The 19174-nt window shown below is 39.8% G+C and overlaps 1 protein-coding gene across 1 annotated transcript in view; it reads right to left on the bottom strand.

Annotated features, from left to right (window-relative positions):
- Positions 1 to 1344: 1344 nt before the first annotated feature.
- LOC108128506 (uncharacterized) overlaps positions 1345 to 19174 on the bottom strand; it is a 47833-nt gene continuing 30003 nt past the window's right edge. The window contains exons 2-7 of the mRNA XM_070282146.1: positions 18838 to 19035; positions 18356 to 18476; positions 14742 to 14889; positions 9972 to 10351; positions 9672 to 9908; positions 1345 to 2698 (exon numbers count right to left, since the gene is read on the bottom strand). Of these exons, the coding sequence (XP_070138247.1) occupies positions 1634 to 2698; positions 9672 to 9908; positions 9972 to 10351; positions 14742 to 14889; positions 18356 to 18476; positions 18838 to 19035 (2149 nt within the window). The 3' untranslated portion in view covers positions 1345 to 1633. The remainder of the gene's footprint in view (positions 2699 to 9671; positions 9909 to 9971; positions 10352 to 14741; positions 14890 to 18355; positions 18477 to 18837; positions 19036 to 19174) is intronic.

Genomic DNA, 19174 nt, shown 5'->3' with positions numbered 1-19174 from the left:
ATTTCACCTCAAATTCATTGTCTAATTCCTAGGGAATACCGCAGCCCATGCGCTTCCATATCTCTAACTAAAAACATCAATGTACCTGCCATTCCAATGTCTCCTAATGTCCTAGTAAGCCTATCAATCATTTATCTCAACTTTTGGCCAACTTTTCTTTTCGTTTAAATCCCTCCACTAATATCCCTCAGTATTTCCCTCTGAAACCGGAACTGAAACTTTTTAGTCCATTTATACACCTTTTCCATACTTCTCGCCCTAAACTTTCCCTAATTCTATAGTTGTTTATTTTTATGTTTAATTTAAAAAGCAAAAAAAATTTCATCAAGAAGCTTAATTGATCTGAAATTATTTCAAAAAGTGCCATCATTTATAGTCAAAATTTCAAGAATTGTCAGTTGGCAAAATATGACAAAATACTATTATTTTTCAAGTCTCTGTTTTATAGTTTCTGTCTTCAATAGACTTGGAATAATACTTTCAAAATTATCTAGAGAATGTGCTTGGCTTTTGAAAATAAAATACTACTTTTCTTACTTACTTATACTGCTTATATTTAAACTTCCAATTTTGAAATTTTTTAACTAAAACTAAGGAAATTATATTTCAATTTACTTGAAGTAATACAAAGTATAAATTATTATTATTAAAAATGTGTTTGTTTCTTTTATTTATTAATAACTTACTTTTATAAATATTTTATATTGTTTTTCGTTTGCTTAAATCAAGTTTTTTTAGTTTTAAAACATCAAAGCCATTAAAAGTTTTATAAACAAGACATGTTTTGGAGTAAACAATTTTTAAAATAAGATAACTTTTGGTTTTTTAGAAGTTATATCATTAATAATGTTTCTTTTAGTTTCTTGAAATCATTGTCCTCTTTTGGACTTTAAAATGAAATAGTTTTCTTTTCTTACTCTGTTTAATATTTGTGTTTTTTTTTGTGAGTTTCTTAAAAATGTCTTTGGATTGTTTTTGGTGTGTTTTGAAATTTCTTGAATTTCGTTTTCTAATCCTACAGACGGAAATTGATTGGGAATCAGGCTTATGTAGTTACCCTTTTTTGGTTTTTCTGAATTTTTGGTTTTAGTTTTTTTGTTCTTCGATTTTAATTAGTTTATTTATCAATCTTATAGATTTCTTTTTTTTTTGTATTATCTCCTTTTTTTTATTTTTAATCTTTGTTGATATTTAATTTCTTTTTTTTGTAATCTACCAAATTTCACTCTTTTTTTAGTTTTTTTTTGCAAATGATTTTAGCTTTTAATTCTCTTCTTGTAGATTCTATTTTTAAATTCTTTTTCTTAAATACTTGTCTTGTAGGTTATCTTTTCTTTCGGATTCATATACCTTCACATGATTTTCTTTCAGATTCCTATTCATTAGATACTTTAACATTTTTGATATTTTTTTTAAAGATCCTTTTTTTTCCAAATACTTATATTTTCCTTCGAATACTTTTCTTGTAGTAACTTAGTAACTCTCCAGAGCCCTTTCTTTTGATGCCTCGTCAGCCTTTCTTCCCTTATTTCCCTTTCTTCTAGATATCCTTTATGTTTTTTGTGAATCTCCCAGTGGCTGCCACCTACGGCTTCCTTCTGCGCTTGGCAAACATCTGGGACCACAATCAGAATCACACATTCGAGGACTTTGGCACGGCACCTGTCTCGGCGCCAGGTGCCCGGTGCTCTCTCTCTGGCTCCACTTCAGGCTCCCGGTCCGGCGAGATTTGCTCCAAGTGGATCTGGACAATGTGCTCCTCAGCCTCGTCCTCCTGTTCCCTTTCCAGATCGGCTGCGCATCCGCTTTCATTCTCATTCTCCTCCAGGTCCCGGGCCAGAGTCTCGCTGCGCTGCAGTCGCCTTTTATGGGAATTCTTGCGCGGCACAGCAATCCGTATATTGAACTCATCGTCCACGGACTCGATCCTGTCCAGGTGATGGCCGTGAGTCTGGGTCTGGGCAGCAGAAGTTCCCGCGGAGGAGCCCCCAGAACCGGAACCGGAAGCAGCGGCAGCGGCGGCGGCAGCAGCAGCAGCTGCACTAGTGGAAGGACCATCGCCTATATCCTGGACAGTACGTCGTCCGTTGTTGCGCCGTCCGACTGGGACATCCTGCAGAGCCAGACGCTCCATTTCCATGCGCAGCTCGCCCAAGGTGGCGGAGGCGAAGCCGGGGCGCTGGGTCTCGTCCACATGGACCAGGACGAAGGGTAGCTTCAGAGACAGCTCCCCGCCCATGCCGCTGAGGGTCAGCTTGACCTTGACGTAGTAGGACACGTAGATGGCGAACACGTTCCTCTCCTCCGCTCCGACTGCTGCAGAGCCGAAGTTGCCCTGCGCTTGGTTGCCCGCCGGATGATAATGATGGGGATGCGGCGAAGTTACGGCCGGACTGGCCAGCGGATGACCCGCCAGAAGCTGGGCTGTCTGGGTCACAAAGTGCGGTGAACGGATGGCCGAGGCGGCAATGGCGCCGGTGATCTCCTCCGGCTCGGTGCTGCGCTGCAAGGTGTCCTCCAAAGCGATCCAGTTCTTGGTGGGGCCCCGCTGCGGACGGAGAGCCACGGTGGTGTTCAAGGAGGCACCGGCCGCAACTGTCCTGTCCACGGGTGGGGTCACGTTGTCCGAATCGGCAACAACGTTCTTAAACTTTCCATTGTTGAACATGCAGACATCCACGTGCTGGATGGCACAGACCTTCAGGAGATTAAATTTAAACAAAGCAAAAAAATTAAGTTAAAAATTAACTATTAAATTAGTTAATAGGTTGTTAAATTAGTAGTTATCTTGGGAAGTTAAATGGCATTACAAGTCTTTGAGTTTTTAAGATTTCTTGCACCTTAAACTGCTTGGAACTTAGTTTCATCAAAAAATTATTCATATTATGCTTCAAAATTTAAATATATATTATATTTATTTAAAGCTTCTACATAATTTAATAAATTTTTGGTAGAAGTCTCCTGTTTGCAAAAATAAACGAAAACACAAGCTGATTGGGCAACTGGCATGGGGATTTCGTTAATAAGAGAAGGTCATTTTCTCGTGTTGGCCATGAAACGGTGGAAGGTCGTTTTGATGTGGCTGTTTGTTGACCATCAAGTGGCCTTGTTTGACGGTTAATTCCAACATCCACCCACTACCCACAGCCCACCACCCGCAGCCCCAAAAAACATGCATGTTTTTATGCAAAAACAGAAAAGCAACAAAAATTATACACTAACTTGGTGAGGTTTTTGAAAAAAAAATTATTCCCAAAAATTAAATAAAATTTTAAGACTTTTGCAAGTTATTTAAACAAACAAATATTTTTATATTTTATGATAGAGTATTTTCTATTCTTTGGGGTGCAGAAAACAACATTATCCTGCCTTGATTCCCTAGGGTCCTTTTGTTTTGTTTTTCGGGACAAGCACATACGATGTCGAACATTATTTTATTGCCTTTGCCCGAAAATGTCTTGGACTCTCAATCTCCCACCCAATCAACGATAATGCACTCAATTACCAACCAATTCAAGTGGCCAAGTAATAAAGACCAGGCCAAAAAAATTGGATAAACCAAAAAACCAACAGAAAAACAAGAAACAACAGATTAAACCCAGGATTTGTCTCACTTATTGACAGGACATCAGCGACAATTGCTGGTGGCTGGTGTGCGGTTTATGTTCCACTTGTTATACTCAGTAAGTCTAGTGTAAATAAGGTATATTGCTTTGGGGTGTAATGGGTATGAAGAACTGACGAAGTAGAGTATATTGTACTTGTATATTGAAAAGTAGTGGGTATGAATAGTTATGGAAATAGCAACGAGTATGAATGGTAGCGAGTAACGAGAATGAATAGTAATGGATATATTTTATTTAAGAAGAATATGCTTCTTAATTTTTATTACTTTATTATTTTTATAAAATTTGTAAAAGCCTTTAGAATCCCAAACCCACGTCATATGTAGGCCTTAAAATCCCCATTTATCCTTGAATATACTTCGATTCAATAATCATGATTGCTGACATTTAAAAACATAATCGTTCACCTGTTATACAAGTACTCTTACGTATATCTGTACTTGTTGAAGAATAATCCAGCCATAATATGTATTTATTTTGCATTGAATGCGAAACATGTGTGAAATTTCCTATATATTTTTTTGAAGCGGCTTTTGCATTTCATTCTGGAATGGATCTCGGCTTATCCCCAGCCTCGATATAAACAGGAAAAAAATAAGAAATAAACAGGCTGTGTGAATTCTCAGATGGGGAGAAATCAAGTAGGTTTAGTGAATGAGATGGGGATAGAGAGTGTGCGAAAGAGAGAGGGGCACGTGCTTTATGGACTTCAAAGAAAATGAAATGGCAATGCTTCGATTTTATTCCATTCGTGTTCATTTCGACTTGATTCACCAAATTTTTACACAATGCTCTCGAATCTGTCGGTCCTTTTGTACGTTGTTGGTCCGTTTTTTGTCCGCAGGGTCCATGTCTACGGCCTTTAGATCTAATCTGAGATTCCGGCGCCGGGGAAGCTGTTTTCGGTTACACTCTATTTTCTCCCTCGAGGTCCAAGAACCTAAAACCCAATCGAAATGAGCAATCAAAATCTTTCATCGACTGTTTCACTTCGCATTTGATTTTCAAATAAAAAAAAAAAATACATCAATATATATATACTGGTAGTATTTAAATAGTCCCTTTCCCCTTCTCCAAGATCGCTTAGGCCACAATTTCAATTGGCTGGCCGAGGGACTTGTTGCTTTCGAAGAACAGATGTCCGAGTTACCAAAAAAGGCTCAAAGACAACTCAATAAGTACACTGATGAAAATTAACAAAATTCAAGTATCTAGATTCTAGAATATCATATATTTAATATTATATTTTTGTCAATGTAGTTTACTGTCCTGACCCCCTCTTGGGGAAATGGTTTTGGTAACTTTTGACATTTGTTGGGTGACTTTGGTTTGGAATCAAAAAGCACAAACAAAAAAAACGAAAAATGTACAAAGCAATCACAGCATTTGGATACATACTCATCCATACACACACACACATTGCCAGTAAAATATACATATTTAATAAGGAGCAAAGTGCACGATGAAAATAAAGGACAACGGAGGACGGACGAGTGAGGACCGAGGACGGATGGAGAACCATCCCAGCATGGTATAGACATTTAGAAATTTTGAGAAAAGGACTGAAGGTGCCAGGACACAAGGCCATAAAATCAAATCGAATTATGCGATTGCATAAAAGATGGGGAGCAGCTTGTAACAAATGGCCAAGGACTCGGAAGTCCTTTCGAGACAAAAATAACAAATGAACTCGCAAAGAGCATTATACGCTTTAAAAACAATTTCAAGTTATTGAGAAATATAGGTATGTATTTTGAATTGAAAGTCCAAAAAGGGGAGTAAAAAGGGGGACTTGACCTTTGAGTTTTAAGCTTTGGGGTTTTTTGTATAGTTCTTATGCTTAAGCTGAATATCCATACCTTTCCAGGACCTTTAAGATTCAATGAACATATTTCAATTCTGATATTTAAATTCCTAAAAGAATCGATCGTCTATATCCGATATTTTCCATTTATATATGAAAATTAAGGACTATGTCCTTAGGACTATATCCTTACTTCTTTATATATCATTAGCAAACTGAATTCTTCTATAATTTCTGAAGAAAAACATGTTTTTTTTTAAATTATAAATCTGAAAATGTCCACACTCATATATGCATTTCCTACTGTTAAGGGCGCCTAGAAGTCCAATGGTACCGAAGCGTAAAAATTTACCGTTTTTTTGCATATGATAACATTCCTGAAGATTCTTTAATTTGGTACAAAAATTACAAAATAATTGATTATTTAATAAAAATTATTTATTATTTATTTTAAAAAAACAGCGCCCTCCTCCTCGATTCTCATAGGTAGCACTTAAGCAGGCCCGAAAAATCGGAAAAATAGTTTCTTTTTTTCTTGTGTGCTGTTGTTGTGCTAAGTTTAAGTTGTTGTGATCAAGTGTTGTTGTGATTTCATGTTGTTGTGTTTAAGTGTTGTTGTGATTTCGTGTTGTTGTAATTCTTTGTTGTTGTAATTTTTTTGTTGTTGTAATTTTTTTGTTGTAATTTTTTTTTTGTTGTAATTTTTTTGTTGTAATTTTTTTTGTTGTAATTTTTTTTTGTTGTAATTTTTTTTGTTGTAATTTTTTTTTGTTGTAATTTTTTTCTTGTAATATTTTTTTTTGTCATTTTTTTCAATTATAACTTTTAGCTGCCTTGTAACTAATTAATCGTATATTCCATAACTTTGGTGTTTTTGAAGATAGAAGCCTGGAAACAACTCCCATGACCAACTATATCCGATATTTGCGGTATATAACCCATCTGATATTAACTTCTAAGGATCTTAACTTCAAGTGTATATCAACTTGACGTCTGAGAAAGTACTTTCTTTCCCCGTTCATTGAATAAATCACAACTTTCAATAATTCTTCTTGAAAAACTACCCAACCCCCTATCCCCCCCAGCAATTATTTACTATTTGCAGTGTTTTGCAAAACTAGACAAGGACACTGGTGTGCACTTGTCCTTGCCAACTGTTGTCCTGTTTGTCCCAAAGTCACCATCCCGCCATTCCGATAGTTTGCGGATCGTTATTTACGTTGCTAGACAAGTCAATTCCATGTGCAAGTGTCATAACTTGTATCTGTCGCTGACTCTACAAGTATCTTGGAGATACTTTTCATGTTCCCATGTGTGTGCTTAATATGTGTTTGTGTGTGTGTGTTTGTGTAGGTGTGTTGGTGTGTCTATCTCGATCCATTCATCAATGAACAATGCGCTGTGAAAATATTGCGGTTACAATAAAAATAAACAATAACACTTGACAGGCGGCACCATAAAACATTTTCCACTGGCCCCCAGTCAGTCCTGCAGTCTTTCGTCCTTTACCTCCCCACTCCCTAAGTCCTTTTCGATATGTTTTGTGTCCTGTCAGAGTTGAGTTGTGTTCTGGCATTATGCATTTTGCATTCTGCATTGGCCCCTCTAGTGGTTACATTTTTCTTAGAAATGGAAATGAACGACACACGGCTTTGTACCACATCTCGTATGCGTAATATCCGGTGCGTAATTAAATGGCCCTCCTGTCCTGCTGCCTTCTGCCCTGCTGGCCTACTACTGCCCCTCCTGCCTCTGCCCTTCTGTCCTTTTTCCTTGCAAGCCAATTTGGTCAACGCTTTTGGGACAAGTTTTCACTTAGAAAAATATTAAATATTTTTTGAAAAGTTTTATAAGAAATCTAAAGGAAATACTAAGCTAGGAAATTAATTAGACTTTTATAAAAAATCATTATTTTTTGAAATAATAGTATACTTTTTTTTCTAACTCCCTGTTTTTCTCAGTGCCTAAGCAATAAGCCTCTGCAATCGGAGGAAATGAAAGGGAAAAGCAGGTTGACGTTGCGTATGTCGTTGGAATTTCAGGCAAGTGCAGATTTGCAAAAACGGAATAGCCCAGGGAAGTGGCCAGGGACGGGGGACTAGTCGGGTAACTTTATTTTGGATTTGGCCAAAAAAAAAAACTCCGAACAATGTTAAAGTATAGCATACTTTTGTGCGTTCCATTTCCCGGTTAAATGCGGATATTGAGAGTAAGGAGGAGGAATGGCTAAAAAAAGGGTGTGAAGAAGGTGTTTAGGTGTGTGTGAAGGTATGTGTGTGTGTGCCACACACATAGACAAACCTTCGGGGCACATAAAAAGCCCGAGGAGTGTGAGAGAGAGAGAGGAGGAGAAAAAGCCCATAAAATGTATAAACACAATTTTCACTTCAACTGCGTCTTTTGCCAGCCTTTCACTTTTCTTCTTGCCTTCTTTGCCCTCTCATGTCCTTTCCTACATATATCCTTTACCTTTGTCCTTCCCCTTATCGTTCTTTATTTTTTTCTGTTGTTGTTGTCGACCTTGGCCCGGACTCAGGACTCAGGAGATTGCATTAGAAGCTTCCTCGGCCTTACAATTTCATTCAGCTAAGCGCCATTTGCATAAGGATGTGTGTTTGTGTGTGACTCTACGGCCGGAGTGTATACCGGAGTGTGTGTATGCCGGAGTGCTTACGGAATCAACTGTTCACACACCAATCTCCCCCCTTAACACCACCACCCACAAAGGAATCCCTTCGATTTGCCGCTGTCTGACTTTCTGCCAGCCCATCTATCTGTCATCTCGAACATTCGAGGGAGACACCTGGCGTATACGCAATTTTTGCATTATCTTGGCTCAAAGGCTTTGAACAAATTTGCTCTCTGCTTATGCATTCTATTAATTTTTTATCAAGAGGTTAAATTAATAACAAAATCTTGCAAATAAATTTAGGAAGTTTTGTTTATTTTTCAAAGTTGGTGGTAATTTTAGCAAAAGGAAAGGAAAACTTAGTCATTGTCTTTTCACTGAAAACCATTCACAATACAAAGCCCAACAATGGCCAAAATCCCAACCAAACCCTAAGTCCCTTAATTGGCCGAGTACATCCTGGATCAGGACTCTGTATTCCGGATATTTAATCGCTCGGCCAGGTGCAGTCCTTCTGGACTGTTCCGATTACAGAATGCCTTTGAAATGAATTCCCAACTTAATCTGATTAAATCAGGCAGCAATAATTCTGAAATCAGCATGGTAATTGACTTAACAGGTATTTTCCATTACAATTGAGACAAAGGCATAGATAGTGGTGGTTAAGGATTCTAAATATAGAGTCTTATGCCCATACCCCCTCCCCACCCCACAGTTGCAAATCCTCATCGTTATCCCTTTTTGCAGCAAAACTCATTTCTCAAAAGGCATCCTGGGAGCAGTAATTCAGCTTGAAGCTCGAAGAGCCACGATTCGATTGCAGGACGAGTAGTCCTTTGGGGAGTTTTGATTAACTGTCATAACTTGGCTGACCCAAGGGCTCTGGCACAGACAATGGCCACTGCAGCTTATGTGTGGCGTCCAGAGCCTGTTATCGACAGTGCCACATCCTATACATACATAGTTCAGTTTATGCAACCAGGCTGGGGGAGGAGTGCAGGTGTTTTTGCATTCTACTGGGACCCTTTGATAAATTCTATTAATTTTACAAATAGGTTTCTTTCAGCAAATTTTGTGCATGGGATTTAATCAAAAATAGATTTGAATAATAGGGTCCGTTGTTCTCGTTAATTGGGCTTCTTATATCACAGGACTTGAAAGCTGGGGGAGTAAGGTTTAAGTTATATGAGGTTATTAGGAAAAGCATTAGTAGCTTGTTATATAAAATTAATAAACAAGTTCCAAAAAATGTAGTATATATACTACCCCCTTTAATATCCCTGCCCCACTTCCATGACAGCTACCCATTTCCATGCATCTATTATTCTTGGTTAGAGCAACAGTTTGCTTTGCTGCACCTCAACGACAATGCCACAGTGCTGCAGTGCCATCCTGCCACACTGCATACGCAGTTATATTCATTGGCCAGGTGCTGCAGCACTCCAAGGTGGCAAGTAGAAAGTGGAAAATGTTAAGCCAAGTGGCATGTGGCGAGAGGCAAGTGGTACCTGGTGCGTGCCACGCAGAAGGTGATAAGTGGTTGCCAGGGACCACAGTGGACGTAGGAGATAGAGAGAGTGGAGGACCCGAAAGGAGCTGAAGGATTACTCACCCGAACTTTTCGCACCGTCTTGCGGCTGTCGTTGCGAATGTTGATCGTCACATTCACGTCCTCGCCGTGGGTGTACCAGCCCTTGTCCAGGCTGGCCCGCAGCGCCACCCGGCCGTCGTGCAGCAGGAACGGCTTGTCGACGGCGCCCTGAGGTCCACCGCAGGGTCCCACGCTGACGCCCCCGATGCCACCGGTTACCCCAGCGCCACTGTGAGGCGGCAACATGCTGTCACAATGCTGCAACGGGTAAGTCACATTTTATGATTAGATTTAAGGACTTTCAGGCCTAGCTGAACTCACCTCCTGGAAGGACTTGCTGTAGCTGTGGAAGGGATCGTTGGGACACTTCTCGATCTCGCTCTTGCTACGTCCAAACCGACCGCTGAAGCGGAAGGACTTGGGCGAGAGCCGCAACTTGGGGAAGGAGTCTCCCCGCTCGGACTTGTTCTTGTGCTTGGCTCCTGTGGCCTGTTGTTGCTGTTGTTGCTCCCCACCCTCACCGGCTGGCGGGGGCGTGGCACTGGCCGGTGGCGACTGGGCGCTGTGCTGGCCGCCGGCAAAGGCGGCAAAGTGCTCGGCGGGAGCGGCGTGCTGGTGATGGAATACGTCCGTCCGATAGATGACTCTGACGCCCATTTTAACGGAGGCCCGACGATGGAATTTCTCATCCGTCTTGTCGGCTAAAAAAATTCATAAAAAAATTTAACAGAAAAGGGAGGAGGAAGAAAATATCAATTAAGGATTAGTTTTTTTCAAAGTTTTATGAGAGATATATTGTTTTCCCTTCCTGTTGCCGCCGCCGACGCTAGTTTTGGTTTGTTTTTCTTATATATTTCTTTTTTCAATTTTTAGAATTGTAATTTTTTGTATTTTTTTTAATATCCTGTTCTTGTTAATTTTGTGAATCAAGTCTGAAGTCCGTTTGATAGTCCGAATGCCAAATGATTATGATTGAAAATTTTGATATTTTTGTGGCCTCAGGCAGGCAGGCGGCTACTTGAACGGGTTATAATAAAAAACATGAAACATGAAACATGGATATGAAAATATATGAAAAACATGAAATATGAAAGACACATTAATGAATAGGGAAAGATGGATGGATGGATTTAATTTTAGATGCAAGTTACTAACAGATCAGCTACCAAAAGACATCGAAAATGATAAACATTTATCAGGATCCTAAATAATATTATAAGTTAAAGTTCCTTTTTTTTACAATTTAAATTACTTCTCAAACTTATATGGCTTGGGGATTTATTTAAAAACGGAACAAGGGAGAAAAGTTCTGGAAAATGTCACTCTCTTTAAAGTTATTTCTTTTAAATTGATTTGATTTAATTTCTAAAAAGAAAATGAAAACCTAACCTTACAAATCTTGTAAAAACTTTAAAAAAGAAGTGTTGAGGAGCATTGTTGGCAATGTTGGAATAAACTGAAAATACTGATCGGGGGGAACTAAAGCACAAGAAAAACGAAAAAAAAGAGTGCACATCCAAACAGAGAGAGAGACTTAGATTTAAAAGGAGAGAAATTGTGTAAAAAGGAAGTGAAAGGGACGAAGAGCAAGCCACAACAACAATTAAAACTGTAAACTAAACGGAATGGAACGGAAATGGAAATGGAACACGACACCGACATAGAAATATGTAGCTTGGCGACACAACGAATCAGATCACAGATCAGAGAGATCACACACTCAGAGAGTCACACACACACACTCAGAGAGAGAGAGAGAGTTATAGAGAGAGAGAGATTTTCACACACATACACACAGAGATCCCTTGTAGAGAGATTAATTAAAATATCCACACAATATCCAAATAAAGGATCATATTGTTCCAGATCCGGGCCGCCGATTCCGCCTGCTTACCTGGGTCGGAGGCCGTGCACATACAGGCACAGCAGCCGTGGCAGAGGAGCCGGAAGACCCACCTGGCGAGCGGATTGGGGCGCTTATTCCGGCGGGCTTCTGCTCAAATGGACGCCTCGTCGCTAAGGGACTCTGTGCGGGAAACAGGATACGGGGGCGATACGAACGAACGATTTTTGTTGGGGATGAGCGAAGGATGTGCTGATCATGAATCTTTAACTCCTTTCTATATCTTATTCTTATTTCTTATTTTAAATACTATTTATACATTCTTTACAAAGCGTTTCAAAATTAAAGTTGTTTCAAGATATAATATAAAATTTACCATGATTTTCCTTTTAAAGTAAACCTGCAAATATGCTATTTAAGTCTTCGTCCTGTTCTACATTGTATTGTCCTTAAATCCTTTTCCACGTGCCTTGTTGTATTTATTCATTTATTTTCCTAATTGCTTGGCTTTAAATTCCCTCCTAAACCACTTAACGTAATACCATTTAATTGCATTTAAAAAATAAAGCTCTTCGAAGCAAAGAAATTTCGAAAAATTAAAAGGCTTTCCTTTTGTCCTGCGAGAGGAGATTCTTTTTATGGAATTCCGGAAGCTCGTGGCTCAAAATTGCTTTGGTTTGCAAAACAAAATAAATGAACAAAAATGAAATGTAAGATTTTCAGTAAAATGGCAATTTATTGCAAAAATCCTTAACAGGAAAAAGGATAATTGAAAATGGATAAACAACAAATCCTAATTACATAAATGGTACAACATCCAGTTCATATGAAGTTTATGTGTTATCCTGGTTCTTTAGTTTTGAAACGCATTGCAAAGTAGCCTTGTGTATGTCCTTGTGTCATTTCGTGTCCTTCATCTTTTGTCCTGCTGGCAGTACAGAGAGTACGGACTATGGAAAACAGAATACCGACTATGGACTACGGAATACGGAATGCTGGCCAAGCCGCTGGCTAATAATGTGTAATTATGTGGACAGGAATCTGCATCTGCAATCGTAGTTGGTCGCCACCTTTCAACTGCTCCACCACCACCACCACCCTCTCATCCACCTCAGTGACCTTCTCTGCCCGTCCTATCTTCATTCAGAGACCTCCACCTGGAATGTCCTGGCTGCGAGTTGCCTTTGGCAACCGCAAAGGAGCTCTTCGCCGGCTGGATTCCGCAATTGGACAAAAGCCCGGAGACAAGAGCGACATGGCCAGGACTTCAGAAGGCTGGGCAGCTGGAATAGAGTGGAACCAACTAGCACTGGGAATAAAATCAGGGTATTTAAGAAAAATTATTCAAAAGATCTAATATGATCTAGAAAATATAACAATACTTACAAGTATTGAAAAATAATTATACATTTAATTAATAATACAAGTAATAAACTTTAAAATGTTGTAATATTTCCTCTTAAAAAAGGAAGACCCTTGCTTGGTTTCATTTCAAAACTAAATAGTTCAAAGTGTCGACTAAGTAATTAATTAAAAATTGTAGTAAAAGCTTTTTGTTTTTATGGCTAAACGTGTCTAATTTATTTATCTATTTACAAAGGTCATCTGATAAATTTTATGGGCCATTATTTTGAATAGTTTTGTAAACTTTTAGTATTATCCCAGCAATAAAATTAGCTCTCTAAAATTTTAATTAATTTATTAAACATTAAACACCATAAAATTAAGTAATTCTAAATAGGTTTCCATCAGATTTCTTCATAAATTTTTATGCCAAGTGTTGCGACGTCTTGTCTGGAGGCTATGGACGAAGTCCGTGCGACGTTTCATTAAACAGGATATTGCGCACCGCTGAACCGGCACAGGATATACACATTTCCATGCCCAGTTCCGAAAAAACACCAAGAAAAAAAAAATAAGAGAGCCTCTTCGTACACATGCCCATATAGCCTGCAGGGGGGCCTATGAAGCGACAAAAATAATATCAACAGACTCGCTATCTGAAATCCTCAGTCGGTATCTGAATCTGAATCCTGAGTCCTGCTGGCAAGCATTTAATATTGATTTTACTTTTTATTAATTTTTGGTTGTCCACTTGCTGGATATCCTCCAACTGGATAACCAGAATCGAAAAAACAAAAACCCAAAACCGAAAAAACCAAAAGAAATGATAAAAACAAACTGAAAATTCCATGAAAATCAATCACAAAAAAATTTTCCTGCAACATTTCCTTGCCACCCCCTGCTGCTCTGACGTCAGCCAGTGGGCGGAGCGGTGGGTGGTGGGCGTGTCAGCTAGCGGATAGATAGATATTTATACACGTATAATTGGGGTAAGGTGTACGGGGTTTAAGGGCTATACAGGACTCTGGTTTGGTTTCTTTTCAAAATTGTATTTATTTTTTTTTGTTGGTCTCGGTGCGGCGATAACTTAATTTTTGGTGGCGCATGAATGGAGTTGATTGGTACATTTTGGCAGGTGTAGTACAGAGGGGTCAGGGGTTACAGGGTTGGAGTGGGTGGTGGCTGGTTCGGTGGTGGGTGGTTGAGTGGAATGCCAGCGATGCAGGTGAGTGTGGTTTTCGAGCGCATAACCATCGCTCGTCCCCCCAGACGTCCTGTCCGTGACCCAGTCCAAGGATAATTTTCCCGCCAAAAAAATCCCAACTGTTCATTTGCAAAACGAAACTAATTTCAACTATTTTGGGAATTTCATTTAGTTTTTACGGGTAATTTGGGGCTAGACAAAGACTAGTTTGCTTGCTTGGTATTTTAAATAAAAATGTCATGATTTTATAATTTAAAAATACAAAATTAAAGGTTATTATTTTATGCAATTTATACCAATTTATATAAATAAGAAAAACTATTTACAAATTAATAAATAAAAGCCAGTTAAATACAAAAACCTCCCAACTTCCTGTACTATACTCCTCCTACTCCCCATTGTTCCTATACTCCCTGAACTTTTAATTCTATTATATTTTATTACTCTATTATATTATCCTTTATCCTTTTCAATATTTCTCCCAGTACTGCCCTCTGATTCTGAATAATGACAAAAATAAATACATTTCCTTTGACATCCTGTCCTTGAATCGAATCGGCTTGTTGGCCCAGTAGTCTGATATCCGTTGACTAGGACCCGAAAATGTTCATTTGACACGAACCCCACAGCCAGGACCCCCGGACTGCCCCCAGGACAACCCTGTCTCCCCGCCCTCCGATGGATGCCCCCCCCGACTTACCAATGAAGCAGCGGACATCGTAGCTGGTGCCAATGGGGGCGCCGTAGTACCGCTTAGCCGGAACCAGTTGGACGCTGGGCGGGGCATGGGCCGACAAGGTAAGGGTGAAGGGATGGGCTCCATCTCCCAAACGTTTCATCAAAGCCTCCTGCAGAGATAGAGAAAGAGGTATAGAGAGAGAGAGGTGGTGAAAAGGATCCTGGTTTAGCATTTTGATTGATTTTCGGTTCGCGAGTCAAAACACGAAATGGAAAATGGACGAAATCAACATAATTGGTTCGGTTACAAGACAGCCACTAGTACAACTCCAAATTGTAACACCGGATGTGTTTATTTATTTATCATTTTAATTATGCAGCTTGGTGCTTGGCAAGGAACGTGCGAAATAAAATCATCAGCTAAGCAAAATCGTTTTCTATTTTCCAATCATTTTATTTTCATTTAATTACTTGCATATGGCCGAGATGATTATTCATTAGAAGGATGGCTCTTAAAAATGTAAAAAAAAAAATATATAATTTAAAACAAGCCTTATAAAACTTAAGGAGAGCTATCCTTAATATAATTCTTTATAGTATCATAAATATTTCTTTAAAAAAAATCGTATTTATTTACTCTTATTTGAGTTCACCCTAATGCCACAATGTACTCGCATACATGTGCAAAAATACAGCCTGTTTGTGTGAACTTGCCACAGTATAATCGCCTGCACGTGGCATTCTAAGGTTGCCACGGACAACCGACCCCGGCTGGTCAAGATTCAAAAATGTTTGCCGTAAATTATCAGCCGGAATGTCGGAAATTTCATCAATTCTCGCTCTTTAAATTCTGGACTCTGGGTAAACAGATATGGGTTTTTGTGAACTATTCAACTCAATGTCACTCAGGCATATCTGATTCTCGTTTCAGATTTTCACCTTAGTAGCCTAGTATCCTAGTATCCTTAGTATCCTTAGTGTCGTAGTGTCCTGCCATCCCTTTATCCTTCCATGGTTCCCTGGCATTCGATTTACTTTCATCAAATTATAATCAATCGTTTTTGTGAATATCTTGGCTTGTCCCACTCAATCCATCAATGTTCGGTGTCCCGCAACAAGTTTAGTCTTCCCGTTCTTGGTTAAGTACTTGGAGAAAAGGTTTTGAGTTCCAAGAAGTTAAGAAAACTTAATAAATAATCTGAAAACCTAATTAATAAAGTAGTTTCTTGAGAAAACTGTTTGCTTTTTGGTCTTTCGATCCAACCTTGAATTATTTTGATCCTTCGAGACAAAACATTGATGAAAACCTTTTCTTCGAGTGCATTTTTTATCCCACTCTTTATCGAATCTCTTTTCTTCTTCATCATCTCTGTTTGCAAAGACCTATTTCTGGTCCAGCTTTCCCGCCCCTCATCTTCGGCAGCTCTTGTCCTTCGGAAAGTTATTAAAATCAAATTTATTTAATTATGCGTGAGCCCTTGGGTATGTGAGTGTCTGTGAGTGTGGGACTGTGTGTGTACGAGAGTATCCCCAAAAAAACGGATACGGTTGCCTGTTCGAGTCTATTATGCAGAAGTGGAGCGAGAAAACCGTTTCCGCTCATCCCCTGGACCCTTGGCCATGGCAAAGAAATAAATTATTCCATGTCAAATTTAATAAAAAAAAAATCGAAAAGTTGAATTTGAAAGTTTTCGGTCAGGCCTCCAAAAAAAAAAGGAGGAGAATACAAGACACGGAGCACAAACAAACAGGGCGTAAAGAATTGAAAGAGGCATTGGCAAACATTTGTTTGGCTTTTAGATAAATGAAATTGATTTTCAATTGGTTTAAGTGCATCGAACCAAACGGTCGGCAGAACAACGGCCGATATTCGGCCACCTCGGCCATGAACCAGACGGATGGACCAACGGACGGACAGCTTTCAGCGTGTTGCTCATAAAAGTTCCAGACTAAAGGCAAGACAAATGACCAGCTCAAGTCTGAAGTGCCACCATCACGGTAACTTCGTGATGGGATCCGAAGTTATATCTTCCCCAATTCTTACCCGATTCTCAAACGGAGTGTTTTAAACAATTTCTGGATCGATTTCGCACCATTCTGCATCAAAATCCTGAGACAAAATATTTTTTAGATTTTTTGTCCATTTTTCATGATGGGATCCCTTCAAATGGGGTTTTCCCCTATAGGGCCCACAGTGATGGCTATATCTTCCCCAGTTCTTATCCGATTTTCAAGCGGAGTACCTTAAACGATTTCTACATCGATTTCGCACCATTCTGCATCAAAATCCTGAGACAAAATATTTTTTAGATTTTTTGTCCATTTTTCGTGATAGGATCCCTTCAAATGGGGTTTTCCCCTATAGGGCCCACAGTGATGGCAATATCTTCCCCAACTCGTATCCGATTCTCAAGCGGAGTGTTTTAAACGATTTCTACATCGATTTCGCACCATTCTGCATCAAAATCCTGAGACAAAATATTTTTTAGATTTTTTGTCCATTTTTCGTGATAGGATCCCTTCAAATGGGGTTTTCCCCTATAGGGCCCACAGTGATGGCAATATCTTCCCCAACTCGTATCCGATTTTCAAGCGGAGTACCTTAAACGATTTCTACATCGATTTCGCACCATTCTGCATCAAAATCCTGAGACAAAATATTTTTTAGATTTTTTGTCCATTTTTCGTGATAGGATCCCTTCAAATGGGGTTTTCCCCTATAGGGCCCACAGTGATGGCAATATCTTCCCCAACTCGTATCCGATTCTCAAGCGGAGTGTTTTAAACGATTTCTACATCGATTTCGCACCATTCTGCATCAAAATCCTGAGACAAAATATTTTTTAGATTTTTTGTCCATTTTTCATGATGGGATCCCTTGAAAATGGGGTTTTCCCCTATAGGGCCCACAGTGATGGCTATATCTTCCCCAATCCTGATCCGATTCTCAAACGGAGTAAGTACATTACCATCGCGTCTCGAACCTTGTAATACGAAACTCGAACAACTTTCGTCAAGTGTCTGCCTTCCGATATCCTTAAAAATGGAGTTCTCAACCATAACAATACCTGTCATTTGTCTGGATTTTTGTGCAACATGGATCGCCTTGTTCTCATCTTACGGCAAGCACCAACAATAATAAAGTTAAGGACGAGCATGCCCTAAAAGTGGGGGAAGCTTATGGTGCCTTTAGTTTCCTCAAAACCACCCCCACTTCCACTACCACTTCCTTGCAACTGCCCCCGTGCCGCGCCACTGAAATTTCATCCGCTGCATCGGTCCGGCAAAGCCGAGGTGCCAAATGATGGCGTTGCAAAGCTCTGCAAATTGCCCAATTATTTATGGTCCTGTGCAGCGAGGCGTCTTCTCCCACGAGATGGGTGTGGGGGAGTGGAGCCAGGAGAGGCGGCTAATGGACAGAGGCAGGAAACAACATGGGGCAGCTTCGTCATCAATTGTTAATGCCACACTCTGGCCAAGTTGGACAGTCGAATGGCTGAGAGTGTCGGTCGGTCAAGGACTCGTCAAGACAACCGGACCCGGTGGCAGGAGCAGGAACGAGAGCAGGATCAGAATCAGAAACACCAGATGCTGCCAACGGATTCCGGCATGCATAATTCCAATAAGCGTGATTACCTGCAAGGGGCTGAGGGACTCCGGCGATGGCTCCTCGAGGCGTGGCCAAATCTGATGCAGCGACATGATGGCTTCGTTGCAGAATCGCAGACCCATCACTTCCTCGTCCTCGCGACCATAGCTGAAAGGAAAGAGAAGAACCAAAGAGAGAGAGAGAGCTGTGAGATACCTGGTACAAGGTAAGAATAGTCTTAAGATTAGGACTTATTAGAGATTTATTAGAACTAGGGTAGGAATGTGGGATACCCGGTACTTTGTGGTACTATTATAGTACTTATTCTATTCAGAAAAATTTCTAGAATACAGGGTATCTTGCGAATGGAATTCTCCTTTATAGAAAATCCGTCAGACAATTGTTGTCCTTTCTCGGTTGAATGAAAATTGCAATTTCAATCTTGAAATTAATGTTGATCCGTCCGGTGGATGGCCAGAGTAGGGGATTGAGAGGAGTGAAGCATAAAATGATGAAATGTCCGACTTACCGAAATGTAAGCGTCAGCTGGGCGTATACGCGATATCCCTGGATGGCCTTGGGGTCCACGTAGACGATGCCCCGCAGCACGGACGGATTGTTGCCGGTGAGGGTTATCTCCCGCGTGGGCAGATACAAGGTCAGCACGCAATTGGGCGATGTTTTCTTATAGACGCGCTGAGTTCCAAACTCATCCCGGTGGGTGGATCTATAGAGAAGCCACATCATTAATCAAAAATGCTTAAGAGTATAGATTTTTAGAGAAAATTTAGAGAAATAAATATAAATAGAGAGATGAAAAGTAAAGTAAGTTTTTAATAAAATTTATTAGCCATAACTTAACTATA

The sequence above is a fragment of the Drosophila bipectinata genome, chromosome XL, assembly GCF_030179905.1.
Source record: "Drosophila bipectinata strain 14024-0381.07 chromosome XL, DbipHiC1v2, whole genome shotgun sequence".
In the NCBI taxonomy this organism is placed as follows: Eukaryota; Metazoa; Arthropoda; class Insecta; order Diptera; family Drosophilidae; genus Drosophila; species Drosophila bipectinata.
This window is presented reverse-complemented; position numbering and strand designations above follow the sequence as displayed.